Genomic DNA, 17328 nt, shown 5'->3' with positions numbered 1-17328 from the left:
ATTCCTGCAGTCAGCATGCCAATTGCACGCTCCCTCAAAACTTGCAACATCTGTGGCATTGTACTGTGCGATAAAACTGCACATTTTAGAGTGGCCTTTTATTGTGGCCAGCCTAAGGCACACCTGTGCAATAATCATACTGTCTAATCAGCATCTTGATATGCCACACCTGTGAGGTGGATGGATTATCTCTGCAAAGAAGAAGTGTATACTAACACAGATTTAGGAAGAATTTTATGAGACATAGGCCTTTTGTGTACATAGAAAAAGTCTTAGATTTTTTAGTTCAGCTCATGTAAAATGGGGACAAAAGTGTTGCATTGCACCGGGAGTGAAGTGAACATAATATCTCTCCATGGATTTCTTTAAGACAAATCAATGCACCACCATAATAAGAGATAATCTAGCCATGCATAGCATGAGGAGGTTTTCAACATGTCGGTCCTGTAGTATGTTATTTCTAAGATAGTGGATGCTGAGTTCATTTCCTGAAAGAGTAACGTTTCATTCAGGTGACGCTACTTCTGACACGGCTGCTTAATCTTGTTTATTACGAACGGTTACACCAAGCATGCCAAGCAATAGACACTGACATCTTGATAAATCATCTGTCAATAGATCAGCCAAATGCCATACAACATGCAGGCCATCTAACAGTAGGGAGTCTTGATTGGCATGCTACCAACAAAAAGCAGAATTGAATGTTAGGTCAGAAAACAGACCTACAAAATGAAAAACTACACATTGTAAAATGCATAGCATAACTGACTATTGGTATTCTTGGAAGCAGACAAAGCAATTCTGCTTCGCTGACAGGCGCCAATTCAAACCACAGTGATGTCCATTCATGCCTCAGGTCAGACAGGAAGCAACGCTCCTAATACTTCCTGAGAAGATGACCGGCAGCCATGCTAACCCAAAGCAAACAACTGACACAGCATTCATCCGTGAAGTTGTGCACAGTTATAGCAGCGTGAGATGGGGTGGACACTGTTCTCACAGTTAAAACAGGACTGATGTGATTTTAACACACACGGCCAAACATAATAAACCAGCAACAAAGAGCCATGATAACAAACTATAAAAACATCCACAAGAGGTGCCATGGGTTGTTTCTTTCAAATTTGTATAGATGGGGAGACATAACAAATGCTTTTTTATTCAGTATTCCTAGTAGATTTTATTACTGTTTTAAATTAGTTTAAATTTGCTGTTAGTGTAGATTAATATTTTCTTCATGGGGACAGATTTGGTGGAATAGCCAAATTTTAGATCTTTGAATTGGATTGGATAAGAACTGTTTTAAGAATGGAGGCCTCCCTCCAAACATTTTTGTATAAAAATGACATTCACTCAGATATCATGCTGTTAGAGGCGTATATCATCTGAAACTAGATTTGTATGAAGACCAACTGCTAGACTATCTTGCTGAATGTTAAGCATTACCATGTGGATATAAATGACAGATGGCCAATGAGACCACCGACATAAAAAGTGATTTAATGCATAACCATTTTCTTGTAAAGTGTCCCTTTTGATACCAACTAGGGGGCGATCGACCAGACTGCCAGGGTCTTAGGGATGGTGCATGTGTTCAATAGTTTCAATGTGACTCTCAGACCTTCAGGCATATATTGACCTGACTCCTATACGACAACAGAGAGCATTTCCGCGTGAGAGTCGGGTCACGTGTGCAAACACACATCACTTTAATGATGTAACGCACCCCGCATCAAGCTACACTGTGGTGATGCGCATTACTGCTGGACCGGTGGACACAGTCTTACCATGCAGTTCATGGCGAAGTGGTTGTGCTGGGTCTGCAGTTCAAGTACGTGCTGGTGGTTGGCTCCTATCTCAGTGTAAGTGTTCAGGAACTGGCCTTTATTGTGGACGATCCAATCAAACATCTGTAGAGAAAAGAATTTATAAAACAAAAATACTGAGATACAGCAAATTTATGTGCATTTAATCCAGTTGAATTAAATCGTGCCCTCCAAAGCACACACTAGCATGCAAATTCAAAGTCTGGCTAAGTTTATGGCTAAAAAGGACATGCAGTATATAAGCATAATCCTTACCATAATCCCTAGTCATTAAAAACATATTTATATGTAATCATATTCCCTTCAGAGCTTCTTGTCCAGTACCCTTAAAATTTGATTGGTTAACAGGAATGTTGCTCCAGGACCAACAAAGAAGTTGATCCAGTTAAGTCCTGCTTAATAAAATCATGGAAGCATTGCTTTCAATGCAATTTCGCTGCTGTAATACTAGAAAGCATGACCTCAGATTTCCAGTAATTCCAGTTCTGGTCTCATTAAACCAACTAAAACCGATCACAGTAAATGATCAAACCTTTTCTGCGTCCTGCTGGAAGAGTCTTAGCTGAAAGCATTGATCCAGCTTGAGTTTGCGCATGTGCCAGGACTGGTGCAGATGTTGTCGTGTGGAGTGCAGTTTATCCAGCATTGCCTGGACTTTAGGAGCTAAACCTTGAATATCTCCTCGACCTTTATCTCCACTCTGGATCCGCTGGAGCAGACGCTGACCCTCCGTGTCCAGCTCCTCGACAGGAGCTTTAGTAACCTTCTTCTTCAGCGAGGCGTGTTCCTCCATGGCGCGCCGAGAGCCATCCAGATCTGATGGTAGCTCTCGTTGGGACACCACGTCCTGAAGTTCCTCCAAACGGGCCAGGACACGAGCTGCATTGCCTGTGAACTCCTCAAATGCCACGCGAACCTCGATCCATTCCTCATGGTCGTAGTCCAGACTTCCATCGAAGTCTGGAGTCAACTGAGAGGGATCAACCACTTTGGTCAAGCCCTCAAGGGACACCATGATGGTCTAAAAAGAAAAGAGTAGGCAACTGGGGTAAACTTTCAAAAAGCTACAAAATGTTTTTCACACTGATACCATAGAAGAACCATTCTGGAATAATGTATCTCTTATCTTTATCTGTTATGCCTTATAATCTAAAGATTCTTTATTCTCAACAAAAAGACCTTTTATGAAACAGAAAGATTCTTCGGATGTTACATTCTAAAAAATGCTGGGATATTTTCAACCCAGTGTTGGGTCAAAAGGGGACGAACCCAACCCGTTGGGTTGTAATTTCACCAATGCTGAATTGTTTGTAACTCATTTGTTTGTAACTAAACATTCTCTGGGTTGGGTTAATTTCTTTTTTGATCCAACGCTGGGTTGAAAATAACCCAGTATTTTTAGAGTGTAAAGGCTCTTTGTGGAAAAATACAATGGTTCTTCTATGGGATTGTTTAACATCTTTAGTTTTTAGCAGTGCAAGCTGCTGTCCACATAAACATTAAAACTAAAATGTAACCTCTCAATAACTCACTTATTTGGAACAACGCTCATAACCAACATACCACCAACCATCAATTAAGCTTAGGAATTTTTATACAAACATTAGCTTCCTCAACATCTGATTTTTATCTATCTGCTACAATTCCCATATATTTTCATGGAAAGTTTCCAAAATTCCCAGAATTTTGCAACCCTAATTTCAATAGATTTTGATGTTAGCATGTGTGCAAGGGGTATGTTAAGAAAAAGAATTCACAAAATAAACATAAATATTAAATAGAAAATTCTAAAAGAATTCATACTTACAATAAACACATTTTAATACTCTTTAGGTATTAAAGAAAAATAGCAAACATTTATTATCATCCTTTTTTTCTGTTTGCTGCAGTGAATTCGGGGATTGCCTTTACTGTTAAAGTTATATGCAATGCTGTCTTAAATGTCGTCAATATTTGTTCTCTTAAGAGGCATAAACCCTGCTTTCAAAGGCAAAACGCTTGAAATCTGATATAATCTATTTTGAAATCTGTTTCACATCATGCTGTTTAATATCTCCACACTCTTACCAAAATGTTTTATGTTTATTTTAAAAACTGTGATTTTTAGCCCCCTGTATTTTTGGAATATAAAATCAAAACACATTGCTTTGCGTGTGGGCACGGTTTGTAGATGTTTAACCTAGAGTAGCGGCTTTACAACAAACAGAAAAGATTACTCTTAGTAGTGATAATATTTTGACAGCTCTCGGTTCTGAATAGATCGCTTTTGTCAGCAACTCAGTGGGTGGTTTTCTAGAAACTGAAATGGTTTTTTAAAACAACAATGAAATTAAACGGCAATTGTGTGATGAATAAACCCTATCAGATGAGTAACACTAAACCACTTACTCAAAGAAAACCAGAAAAACATTCCAGAAATTGCCACTCGGGTCATGTTATCAGAAACAACAGTTTACATGAGAGGACACTTCAGACCCAAACCATAAGACACTGCTCTACATTACATTAATACATTTTTGTTTATTAATGCTTAGCCCATAAACATTTTTTAAAGAAAACATGAATGCTTGTCCATGATATCAGGTTGACAGGGTTTTTAGGGCATTGCCATGTAGTTTGTAAGGTTTTGGGGTGGGTGCAGAGTTCATACGCTATATCTCTGTATCATTTTATTCCCCAGATCAGGTCTCTCCATTAACGCAAGACTATAAGATTTTTTCCCCTGTTTTTCCCAGGTGGGCGCTGCAAGTCTGATGACTTATTAAAGTTTAAGCATATCCATCTTCAAGAAGCTGAACAATTCAAGGTATCATCCAGTGCTTTAATTTATCTCTATCTCTAAGCTTCAGTATGGGCAATGGTTGAAATACATGAGAAATGTAAATAAAAAATGGGTTTCAATGGTCGAAAACCGATTTTTCATTCAGTACTAAACCCTTTAATAAGCATTTTCAAATAGTTTTAACTTAAGTGTAATAACTATTAATCTTCTGCCGTGCTGGATGTGTTAATTTAAGAAACCTCCATTGGGAGATTAAGGCTACACATTAAATACGACACTACTGTGGGTGTCTTCCTCTCAGATCTTGATGAAATAGGTCAGAACTAATTTTGTAACTTCTACTTCCATAGCAGCAGCATAGACTGATCCAGTAAAACATATGTTATATACATAAGCAGGTTATCTACTCTTTCTAAGGAAACACATTGCAGTTGGAGACAAATCTACAGCAATACTACCCAATAGAACTACTTTCCCCAATCTTGTCAATTTTCGAACCACAATGCAATATCCCAGTGGTATTCACATAATCTGCCTTACTTCGAATTCAAACTTGGAACTGCCGAAATTCGTCCTCTGCTTCTGCCAGAAGTTGTCGGGTTTGATGATGAGAGCGACGTGAATGCAGGAAGGAAATGATTCCTGAAGGATCTTCAGCAGGGGTTTGATAGAGTCCCATTTAGATCCTCGCATATCCACAATGACCGTAAAGCCATATCTGCTCACCTCCTCACTGCACAAACAAATAAAAACACACCTTCAGCTCCTCTGTAAACCGAGTAAAGGCACCTTGCATGAAAAACAGCACTTACTCAAATATATATATTTAGTGGAAAATGTGACAACAGTTTACTTAAGAGCTCTAACTCAAAGACTGATATCTACTGCGGCACTTCTTCTCTGGTCTGAGCCTTACACAGGAGTGAGCTCTGAACAAATCTAAATCATTCTGACCTCACTCTCTCAGAGAGAGAGAGAGAGAGAGAGAGAGAGAGAGAGAGAGAGAGAGAGAGAGAGAGAGAGAGAGAGAGAGCCCTACTGAAAAGACCAACTAAAACCAGCCTAATCTGGTTGGCTGGTTTTAGCCGGTCTCCCATCAGGATGGTTTAAGAAAGGTTTTGGCCACTTTTTTTGCTGGTCAAGCTGATCTTAGCTGGTCAGGCTAGGAGACCAGCTGACCCACCAGCTAAAAACTGCTGACCCACTATCTTGACCAGGCTGAAAGACCAGTTTAACCAGCCACCACTTCCATCTTAAACCAGCCAAGCCCAGCCTGACCAACTAAGACCAGCTAAGCAGTGTCTATAACCCCTCTAAAACCAGCCCCCTACACCATCTTAACCTGGCTGGGCGACCAGTTAAAACCAGCCAACCATCTTAGGCTGGTTTTAGCTGGTCTTTTTAGTAGGGAATGATTTCCTGCCTCTCCTTACTGTATGTGCACACTGCCAGCGACTAGCATTCATTTCAATAAAAGCTTGGAGACTTCCGGGGACATGACTGACACTGACCGTTGGTGACAGGAAGTGGGCGTGTCCAGCTATGCGACAAATCTGAGAACATTTCAACTTTATGCAAATGACAAGCGACTTTCAGGAGCGACAACCAATGAAAGTGAAGCATTGGAGTTCACGTCATCCGTCTTTCATCATTTACTGAGAGGATGGTTACTCATTTGTTTGTAGTAGTTCCTTGGACAACCAGAATTAGGAACGCCTCCTAACTACCTCATTAAAAAGAGTTATGGCCAAGTCATTGAATGTGATACATTGTTACAGTATTCCGAGTTTGCAATCCTTTATTTAATTCAGCTCAGTGTTAAGAGAACCGCACATGTGCCCAATGCAAGGACTATACATTTACAATCTCATCTACTGGCTGCCCAGCCCACCACAGCTATACTGTCATGTGATCAACCTTTCAATATAAATGATTGTTTTATGCTCATACACTGACACACAAAGACGCACAAAAGTAAATAGTACCTGGGGATGCTTGCGAGGTAGGCAATAAGCCGTCTGAGATCCTCTTGTCGTATTCTGTCATGGTTACTCCTGGCAGGAAACGTGAGGACTGGCCCACCCCGACGATCTCGTCCACCTGTAAGATGTCAACAAATTGCATATGTGATACTGGAAGAGATGCAACCAGACTGTCTGTCCAACACGCCAGAGCCTATTCGGCTAAAACAACATCTCCAAACATCTGTCACCCGGAGCATTAGGAAAATAGGACAATGGCTTATCTTGAGGAATTTATCAAGAATAACCAACCTACTTTACCTGTAGTACACAGGGATGCTGTGGAGCAGTATGGCCTACATACACCTAGAAAAATTGCTCAGAGTTTGCTTTTTTATACTGTAGGGGATCTAATGAACTTTTCAGCTGTGTTTTATGCAAATATCAACTAAGTCTTAGATGTTCCTCCTAAAACTGCTTGTAAAAATAGAAACAAATAAGACAATTATTAATATGCATTAGCATGTGGAGCCGTAAAGTAGATTGCATAGGTAAAAATAATCTGGATTTGGGTGAATCTATTAAAAAAGTGTTTTGAGTTCAGATTGAAATCTTCAATATTGAATTTGGATTGCAGGCTTGGCAAATCTGAGCTCAGTTTGTGATATTGCTGAGATCTCTTTTGAAACTCTAATGGAGACATTTGTGAGATTTCTGGGTATTTTCCCATGAAAATAAAATAAATAATTGAGATATAAAAGAGATCACACATGTGATTTTTTTCTTATGGGCAAAATCAACCAAACACACATACAAAAACATTTCTAACTATAATTATTTTGTATATAATGTGCCATATCATTGAATATAATAAAATATAATGATTGCAATGCGTCATATCACTGCTAATGAAATATCATTGCGTTATACAGTCCATATTTGCATAGTAAACTCTTTCACTAGTACTCAAGTAGGGAGAAAAGCAACTGAAGTTGATAAGCTGAGTTGATAAGCAAGTTGGCCTGCCAAAGATTAAGATATTGGCAAGATATCTGGGTCAGCGACTTAGCGGCGAGCTAAACATAAACTGCATTTCCCAGTGATGCAACTCTCACAATAAGGTATATATTTTATATTTAAAATCAATAAAATGAAAATGCAAAAAACATAAAGCCATAAGTTTCAACTAGCTTTGATCCAAATTTCAAGTTAAAATGACAAAAAATTAACTAGCTTTGATCCAAATTTCAAGTTAAAATGACTAAAAATTAGACACTTTTAGTGGCTTTACTATCAAAGTTCAATTGGTGTCAAGAGTTTGTTGCCTACTATTTTTTATAAATTATCACAAATTAATAAATTACTGTCATGAAGTGAAATATGAAAACTACATTCTAAGAGCTTTCTAATGATATATAGGTTGTCAAGATTTTTGAAAATGTATAGTAGGATATTAGTGTTATAAACATGTAATGCTGAGTGAGCCCACCTGTGGGACAAAAAATATTCACCTTTCCGTCAATATATAGTTTGTCAATATTATTTTAGGTTTAGGTAACATATTTGGGCCCACTTGTGGGCTGGTGACAGTCAAGGGTTAAAGATATAATGTTGCTTTTGCAAAATGAAACAGGTTGGTGGCTCACCTGATAAGAAAGCCACCTTCTCCTTTAGGATGGGCAGAACTTCAACGGCCTTCATGTCTTCATTTCTGTGAAACCCTGGAAGAGTTATAAAGCTGTTCAATTTTTCAAGCACATAACAATACACAATATCATTAATTTATTTCAGGTTTGATAAGTCTACATTCACAAATCAGCACTGGACAAATTGTCTGGAAACTACAATACAGTAAATTAATCCATATGCTATGTTATCTAACAGAGCACAATTAAGATTTCATGATTTGCTTAAATGTGTTCAAAAGACCTTTAAATGGATGATGTGCTGTTAATAACATATTTACAACTCTATGGCACAGACTGCACAGTGCCGGCTCCATGCTTCCCTGCCCAACCCTTATCCTCATTCTGTCTCTCTCCCTCTCTCTCTCTCTCTCTTTCTCTCTCTCTCCCACCTACTTACCAGATGGCAAGATCTTAATACATCCACAGCACAGCCTCGCCAATGCATGTGTACACATAATATGCAAATGTACACTCAGTGACACCGATATTCTCTCATGTACAAAATAAACTAGGATTCTTACTTCTTAAAACTATAAACTAATTTAAAGAACAAACAAACAATGCAAATCAAGAAAAAGGTAAAAAATATTTTAAAACACATCATATGTCAGTAAGCATACAATCTGTATTCTATTAACGCATCTTATTGCTAAATGTCTAATGTGCTAAATGTAAATGTGACAAACTGGTATACAGCGTTGGGTGTAACTAAGTAATTAGTTAATGTAATTTAATTACTTTTCCTTTGAAAAGAAGGAGATTACTCTTATTTTTCCAGTAATATAACTACAGTAACTTCTGATGTAATTGCACTGTAAAAAAAAAGATGTAGATTTTTTTTTACAGTGTGGGATAACGGACTGGGAGATATTTGTAGAAATAAATTTCAGATCATGGAAAATCATTATTTTTGTAAAATATTCCAAGAAATTTAGTGTAATTCCACTTTGCACTTTTAGAATTGCTGATATGTTTAGGCCAATTAATACAAATAACACCAAATGCTGTATTTTACATGAAATACATAACCAGGTCAGGTTTTTTCACAGCAAAGATCAGATTTTTTTTCTTAAAAGAGGAGGTTGTGCTTCACGATGGCAAGTCTGAATATATCAGTAATAATGTGAATGTTTTAAAGCGATCGTTTATTCAAAAAATTAACTTGTGTCATCATTTACACACCTTCATATTGTTTCTAAACCTTTATGAGTTTCTTTATTCTGTTAAATATTAAAAAAGATATTTTTATCAATTATGGTAGGCATACAGTTGGCGGTACCCACTGACTTTTATAGTGTTTGTTTATCCTACTATGAAAGACAATGGATAACGTCAACTGTGTGCTTACCATCATTTATAAAATACCTTATTTTTTTATTAAAAAAATTTACTAGTTATACTAATAGATCAAATATAGTCACATAAATACCATGAATCTTTATGCTGTGGCTAACAAAACATTTATAATGCAGATGTCTTGAAATAAACCAAACCAGAGCCTGGTAAATATATGCATTGTATCTGGGTCAACATAGATGCTGTGAAGTTAAAATGCCAAGCGTATGCCGCATTTATTGATTTATTAAAGGGAAAGTTCGTTAAAAATAATTTTTTTGGCTCATTTAGTTAGTTCAGTCATTTCTTTATGCTGAAAAAAATGAGGAAAGGCAGATAAGCGTAATCTTACCGATCCTGCTGAATGGCACAGTGGCTGTGCACATTTTTTCACTGCTATTGATTTCATTAGGTTTATGAGCGAGTCAGCAGTAGTCAAGCCTGATTGCCCATCATAACACATTATGTCATGGGCTAAATTGCCCACTACTTCCTGGCGTAAGGGTAAGATTATCTGTAGGGAGATTTGAGGGCTGGGGCATGTCCCAATGTAGTATCAGGGGATTTTATGGGGCGTGTTGTATATGTGTGTGTTACTGTATTTGTAAGTGAGCTATTCCCCCCTCTTCAGTGACCTCATCACAATCCAATACCCACATAACCTTTATACAGGGGGTTATATGCATGTGCCATGTGGGCTTGTATTTGTTTTCACGTCACTCCCCCTCCTGCAGTGATCTCATCTCATTATGATACAGACATATCCTTTACACTGTACTGTATGTGTGTGTGTGTGATTTATTTCTGAGACATGTTCAGCTTACACTGGTGGTCTATTGCTGATAGTGTGTCTGTGAGTTTATTTTAAATGATTTCAACAGAGATTCAATGTCAACACAAACCTCTGTGCAACCAGACTGGCTTTGGTGAAAAAAACATGGTTTGGGTTTCTTACACTGCAAAAAATTACTTTCTTACTTAGTATTTTTGTCTTGTTTTCAGTACAATTATCTAAAAAATCTTTAACTATCTTTAAAAGTCTAGTTTATAGACAGAAATAGATACAAATTTATGGGAATTTGTGCTTAAAACAAGCAAAAAAAAAATCTGCCAATGGGGTAAGAAAAACACTTAAACACTTTATTTCAAGAAAAATTCAAGAAGAAATTGCTTACCCCATTGGCTGATTTTTTTCTTTTCTTGTTTTAAGCACAAATTCAAGATAAAAAAAGATTTTTAGATAAATGTACTGAAAATGAGACAAAAATACTAAGTAAGAAAATCATTTTTGTTTTTGCAGTGTAATGTGTATCTCACATACATACATCCAGTAAAAAAATCTAGCTCAGCTATGCTATTGGCCAGTTACGTTAAGGTAAGCTTTAACCACAATAAACATTGTCCTTATTTAGACACCCTCATATCAATGAGATTTCTACAATTAAACTCAAAATAAAATAGACATGTTACTATAACTAATAGCCTCAGTCCCTATTCATATTCAATTTTTATTGTATAAAGTAATACAAACAATTATTAAAAAACAATAAGATACAGTTTAGTGTTCCTGTAGCTCCGTTAGTAAAGTATTGGATTTGCAACGCAAAGATAATGGGTTTAATCCCAGGGAACCAGGTATAGAGTGAATGCACTGCAAGTTGCTTTGGATAAAACATCTAACAAATGCCTAAATGTAAATATCCCACATTCCCATCTGCATTTCTTATGAAGATTCACTGGCAGTTTTTTATTAAATGCCTAAAACTACAAACTGGGGAAAAGTAGTAACCAGGTTAAGAGTCCATATTCTTCACTTAAAGGAATAGTTCACTTTAAAATGAAAATTCTGTCATCATTTACTCATCCTCATGTTGTTTTAAACTTGTATGAATTTCTTTTTTCTGATGAACACAAAAGAAGATATTTTGATAAATGATGGTAAACACACAGCATTTAGTGTCCATTGACTTCTATAGTAGGAAAAAATACTTTGGAAGTATTGTGATAAATGATGAAGAAAATAATTTGATAAATGATGGTAAGCACACAGTTGACGGTACCCATTTAAAGGTAGGGTAACAGATTTGATCCTGAAACATTTTTAGTTATGCTGGTTAAAAGTCTCCTTACATCCTGATAGCAATCACTGTGTTAAGTTGTTTAAATGTATTTGTAGAAATTTATGTCATCTGTGAAAGGCGTAGGACCAAAAAAATGTTAAACCAATCATAGATTTCGGTCCGAGCGGACGTTTCCTTTTTTGTCCCTCATACGTAAGCGTAATTTGAATGCCCACCGGGCAGCGAGTCCACACAGACACCATACGTCATTGGCGCGTTCACGTGCGCTCACCTCCTGTCTGTAAACAGCGAGAATAGCAAACTTTTCTGCTGAATTGACAACCTGCACAGGAGCCATAAAACAAAAGACATGTTTTATAACAACAAGAGCAAAAACCCAAATGAACATCGGAAACTTTACTGCTTTACCACGAGATGCAAACAGCTGCAGGATGCAAAGGGTCTGAAAGAGTCGTTACACTGTTTATTTTGGTAAGGTAGGTACGCGATATGTTTGTATTGAGATGGATTCAGATATTCTACTTTGATGAAACATTGTGTTGCTTATGAAATTGTGTTCGTTTACGGATTAGCGTAACGATATAATTACTACGTCTACACAACCGAACGTGTGCTTAAACTAATTCTGATGTAAACCAGTTGTTTATGTTGGTTATTTTGGAAATGTTATTCACTTTGTACTGCAAAGTTTTCTCACTGGTGAATGAGACATGATGAGATGTGAGCGTCTGATCTGTGTGTGTTCAAGTGTTTTTAAAGAGGCGTGACTTTGGATGGCGATTTGACTTGAGGGCGGGATCGTGATTTCATTGCTAGGCGGCTACCGTTAGCATTTTTCAAAATGTGAAACTCTACCTTTAATTCCTCTCATATTTTGTAATCCTAATACAGAAGTCAATGGTCACTTACTGCTGTGTGTTAACCATCATTTCTCAAAATATCTTCTTTTGTGTTCGTCAGAAAAAATAAATTCATACAGGTTTAGAACAACATGAGGATGAGTAAATGATGACAGAATTTTCATTTTAAAGTGCACTATCCATTTAAACTATCCATAGGGATGCTACAAAAATGTTGAGAATTAAAATCATTATCTTATTAGTGAATTAGTATAGTTATCAAATGAATGAATGATACAGTAGAGAAACTGTGCCAGAAGGAACTGAAACCTTCCCACTATCCAAATCTCCTAACTACACTGACTGTTGGATTAACATCATATCACACAGCAGGCGAGCGGTTTTAATGAAAAGACATTGTTCCCAAAACACAAGACTGTCCCCTGACAGCCAGAGGCAGTATTCATACATAAATATAATAATGTTGTCTGAAATGCTTCCTAAATTAACAGGTCTGCCAAGCATGAAATATAAGCTGCCAATCAGTCCTACAGTTCACTAATGCATTATTAACGGAAAACTCATTTCTATAATAGTCAGTTTCCATAAAAAATAATAGTATGATTAATACCTTTAGGGACAGGGTTTAGTATTATTAGGACATTTAAGTAGTTTTTACAAACCAGCCTTACAAAACACAATACTGGTGTGCATCAAAACAATGGCACTGATATATGTTAAGATATGTCAGTGCAAGTGTCTTAAATTAAGGCTGCTGAAACATGCATTTAGGATTAGCCCTGTACGGGAAACCGGCCCATAAAGGTGCAATATGGGACTTTCAGAGACTTTTAGACTGTGAATTGTAACCAACGATTCCGTCTACAGCTCACCCCTCGAAATGCATAGTGAAGCTACGGTAGCCGTCACAGGACAAACATCCCATCGTCTAAGACAACGTAGTAACAAAACACGCGCTACATAGCAGTTTGTTCGTTTAGGGCTACTGTAGAAACATGGGAGCGACTTCCATGTAAAAAGTATGGAGATAAAACGTCTCATTCTTAGATAATAAAAACAATACAGTTCATTATGTAAGGTCTTTATACACCACTGATAATATAGTTATGTATATTATATTGGATTTTTGTTTAGAGACCTCTTTAAAATTCCCAAAATAAAAACTCTGAAAAAGCAAGATATGAGGTAATATTGGATGTATGGCACATTAGTTTGCAACAGTGTTGGGGGTAACGCATTACAAGTAACTTGAGTTACGTAATAATATTACTTTTCTGAAGTAACGAGTAAAGTAACGCATTACTTTTTAAATGTACACATTAATATTTGAGTTACTTTTTCAAAAAAGTAACTCAAGTTACTTTTTTAGTTTAATTAATTTAATTAAAAAATATGTACTAAATTAAACTTAACGTATGCACTCTCTGTGCCTGTGTGGAAACAGTTTGAGTCAGAAACTGAGATGGCAGGCCAGAGCTAAACATTTTTGTGATGAAATATGCAATTTCTGAATGCAGAACTTTTCAGTCATAAAAACACCTGCAAGGCCTGAAAGGGATCAAGCTTTAGCCAAGAAAAAGTAACGCAAAAGTAACTAAAAGTAACGTAAGCATTACTTTCCATGAAAAGTAACTAAGTAATGCAATTAGTTACTTTTTTTGGGAGTAACTTAATATTGTAATGCATTACTTTTAAAAGTAACTTTCCCCAACACTGGTTTGCAAGGACTGAAGCATCACACCGAGAGGAACAATCACTGCTCTTGTTTACAGAGCAGCTTGAGGTGTTTTATGAGACACTGAACACAGTCATTAAACTTCTCTTCCCAAAAGTGCCACTTTCTACAAACTCAAACACTCAGACCCTGCCAGTAAAAGAGTAAGAGAGACGGTTGATATGCAGTTCACAGGACAAGAGTCTGACTGTGAACTGATGTTGTCTGAACCAGTGGACAAGCATTCACTGGCATCCAAAAGCAAGGGGTAAAAGAGGTGTAGCCTCATGGTTAATGATCTGGACTGGTAACTGAAAGGTCAGTGCTTCACCTTCAGTCACTAATATATATTTTCATCAATGTATATTATTTAACATCTTGGAAGCAGACATTTACTTGGGTAAAACACGACAAAAGAAACGATGCAATATTTTGCACAATTTGCTGTGTAAAGCAGAAAAGTTGGAACATGTCTGTTGTGTATGTATACAATTATATTTGACTTTTGAATTATTATTTTTAAATATGTGACACTGACTTTTTTTATTGGTGCCAGTGAAAATTTTGGCAGGGCATGTGAAAACCTGAACCACTGGCCCAGATTGGGCCAGTGTAAAAAATAATTTGCGTTGAGCCCTGCAAAATATTTAAGTAACTAATACGTGACAGTGACACGTAAACAGAAATGCGTGACATGTTCACGCAAAAAGGCGGAAAAACGTGTCAGTTAGGTTTGTAACGATAAATCGTGCAATTGCGTGTTTTCTCAATGAATAAATTTTAATAAATTACTGTGAAATCCCGGCCCATCGCTGTTCTTCAAATTGTTTCAGGGGTTTTAAAGAATATTTTGAATGATTTTGTTTAACAAGTGTTGATTTTTTAATTGCACTTTATACACGACTCCGACTCATAATGATTTTAGATTGATAAGAACTTCCTACTGACCAAATGCTGTAGTACACGCACAAGCTGTGCATGAAACACAGAATCGTAGCGTTGCGATTCAGAATCGATTTTAGCCCTAGTGTCAGTGTCATGGAAAAGACTCACAAATTTACGTGACTATAGATACGTAATTCCGTGATACTGGGTTGCATTCTAAGTAGGGCTGGGCGATATGACCCCAAAAAATTATCGAGAAAATGTTTTCCATATCAGTCGATATCGATAACTATCATGATAAATAGCAAATCTTTATTCCTGTCAAATTTAAAGGCAGATTTTTGCTCCAAAATGAAACTTGTAAAAACCAGACAGTTAATAATGGTTTTAAACTACTTTTTATTCAGAGCATGACAAATACAAATACTAAAATCTTGTTTTAATGTTCAGGCATCTGTATTAAATGTAAATATATGTGTTATGAATTCAACAAATTTCTGACACAGAAAGCAGCAGGCTACTGTCACTTTAAGACCCAAGACAGAGTGTTTTAAGTTTCAATATACTGAGTAACAATCCAGCTGTTTATGTTCACTTAAACAAGAAAGAAAAAACGTAGTTCAGTGATCACGCGTGTGTTATACATATACAAGTTATACACAGTGATAAATGGATGTCGAGTGTCTTGTTGCTGTGGGAGCGCACATACGCATACACTATATTCACTGCAGTGGTGGATCTGCTCTTTTTCCTCAGTTTCCTGAATTGGTGAAGGTCCTGTAAATATACTTTTAAAGCTGTGCGGATGTGTGTGTGCGCAAGGCGGACGCTGAATGAAAGTACAGTGTACTGCACCTATTGTGTCTGCTGTGTTAGACGAACCCTGTTTGCGCGTCCAACATTACACACAAACTGTTTCCGCGCATTTGGATTCCGTGATTCCGTCCGCGTTATTTGCATCGCGAAAATCATAGGGCTCTACTAATAAATTAATAAATTTCCTCATCTTCCACTCCTTCAAGTCTAACTGACACTGTGATTGTAAACCAAGAGCGCGTGCCGCATCCGGAAGTGCTTGCGCAACATTACGCACAGTGCGTAAACATTAACGAGCACTTATCGAACGGTCCTTATCGTTTTATCGAAAAAGTTATTATCGCCCAGCACTAATTGTAAGGTAATAAAAACAATACAGTTCATTATGTAATCTCTTTATACACCACTGATAACATAGTTATGTGTATTATATAGCATTTCTGTCAAGAGATCATTCTAAAAGTTACACATTGCACCTTTAAATTTCCTTTACAAAAAGCATCAAAGCATGAGGACATTGAAATATATCTTCACTGTTTCCTTCTATTTTGCTACCTAGCAACCTCACAAAATCCCCCTTACATGACGCACCAATATGTGCCACACATCAGAGTCCTTTATGACGCTTGTGTTAAGAATGACATGTGTCAGGTTAATGCGACCCATTTCTATGGCGATGAAATGTAGTGTAACAGTGCAATCTTTGCAGCAGAAACCAGGAAACAGACACCACTGCACCTCTGCTGTTATTCATGATTCTGATCTGTAATTTACTTCAGATCAAAGACAGTTCATCTATTACAATGTCGTGTTTGCCATCAAAGTAAGAAAGAGATTGAAAACATTTTTACTAAAGATGCATAATTGATACACAACACAGGAATAATTGAATGTGCATTAACCTGATGCTACAGTACATTTCCCCCACTCACAGACTTGTTTCGAATATCTTTTTTCCAAACTGTTAATGTGCAAAGTCCCAAATCGAATACTTGTGTACTAATCTATATGTTACTTTGTAGTATAAATACTGTAAGTAGTGTGTACACATTAAAATTCCTAAAAAGAAGTGCACTCGCATTCCTAAAAAGAAGTGCACTCAGTACTTATTCATGACATACAAAATGCTTTTAATTGACTACTTCCAGTAAGTAAAAAATGTTACCTTAGCTTATCATTTGTAAGATGACACTATCCTTCAAAAACTCACACACTAAATGAATGCATTTATTTCTTAATACTATTTCAGCATGGGTATATTATTGGCGAGAACCAATTAAAGGATTAGTTCGGCCAAAGTAATAACTACTACCCGTGAATTTGATTCACTCACCCTGAATTTTAGAAAATGTCCTAGCTCTTCCAAGCTTTATAACAGTT

The 17328-nt window shown here is 36.8% G+C and overlaps 1 protein-coding gene across 5 annotated transcripts in view; it reads right to left on the bottom strand.

Moving 5' to 3' along the window:
* Positions 1-17328, bottom strand: part of triob (trio Rho guanine nucleotide exchange factor b) — a 152778-nt gene that overhangs the window by 88166 nt on the left and 47284 nt on the right. For all 5 annotated transcript variants that reach the window (XM_073871877.1, XM_073871873.1, XM_073871874.1 and 2 more), the window contains 5 exons: positions 8216-8290; positions 6594-6708; positions 5149-5341; positions 2359-2847; positions 1788-1910 (listed from right to left, as the gene is read on the bottom strand). In XM_073871877.1, the coding sequence (XP_073727978.1) occupies positions 1788-1910; positions 2359-2847; positions 5149-5341; positions 6594-6708; positions 8216-8290 (995 nt within the window). The remainder of the gene's footprint in view (positions 1-1787; positions 1911-2358; positions 2848-5148; positions 5342-6593; positions 6709-8215; positions 8291-17328) is intronic.

This window comes from Misgurnus anguillicaudatus, chromosome 10 (genome assembly GCF_027580225.2).
Source record: "Misgurnus anguillicaudatus chromosome 10, ASM2758022v2, whole genome shotgun sequence".
Classification (NCBI taxonomy): domain Eukaryota; kingdom Metazoa; phylum Chordata; class Actinopteri; order Cypriniformes; family Cobitidae; genus Misgurnus; species Misgurnus anguillicaudatus.
This window is presented reverse-complemented; position numbering and strand designations above follow the sequence as displayed.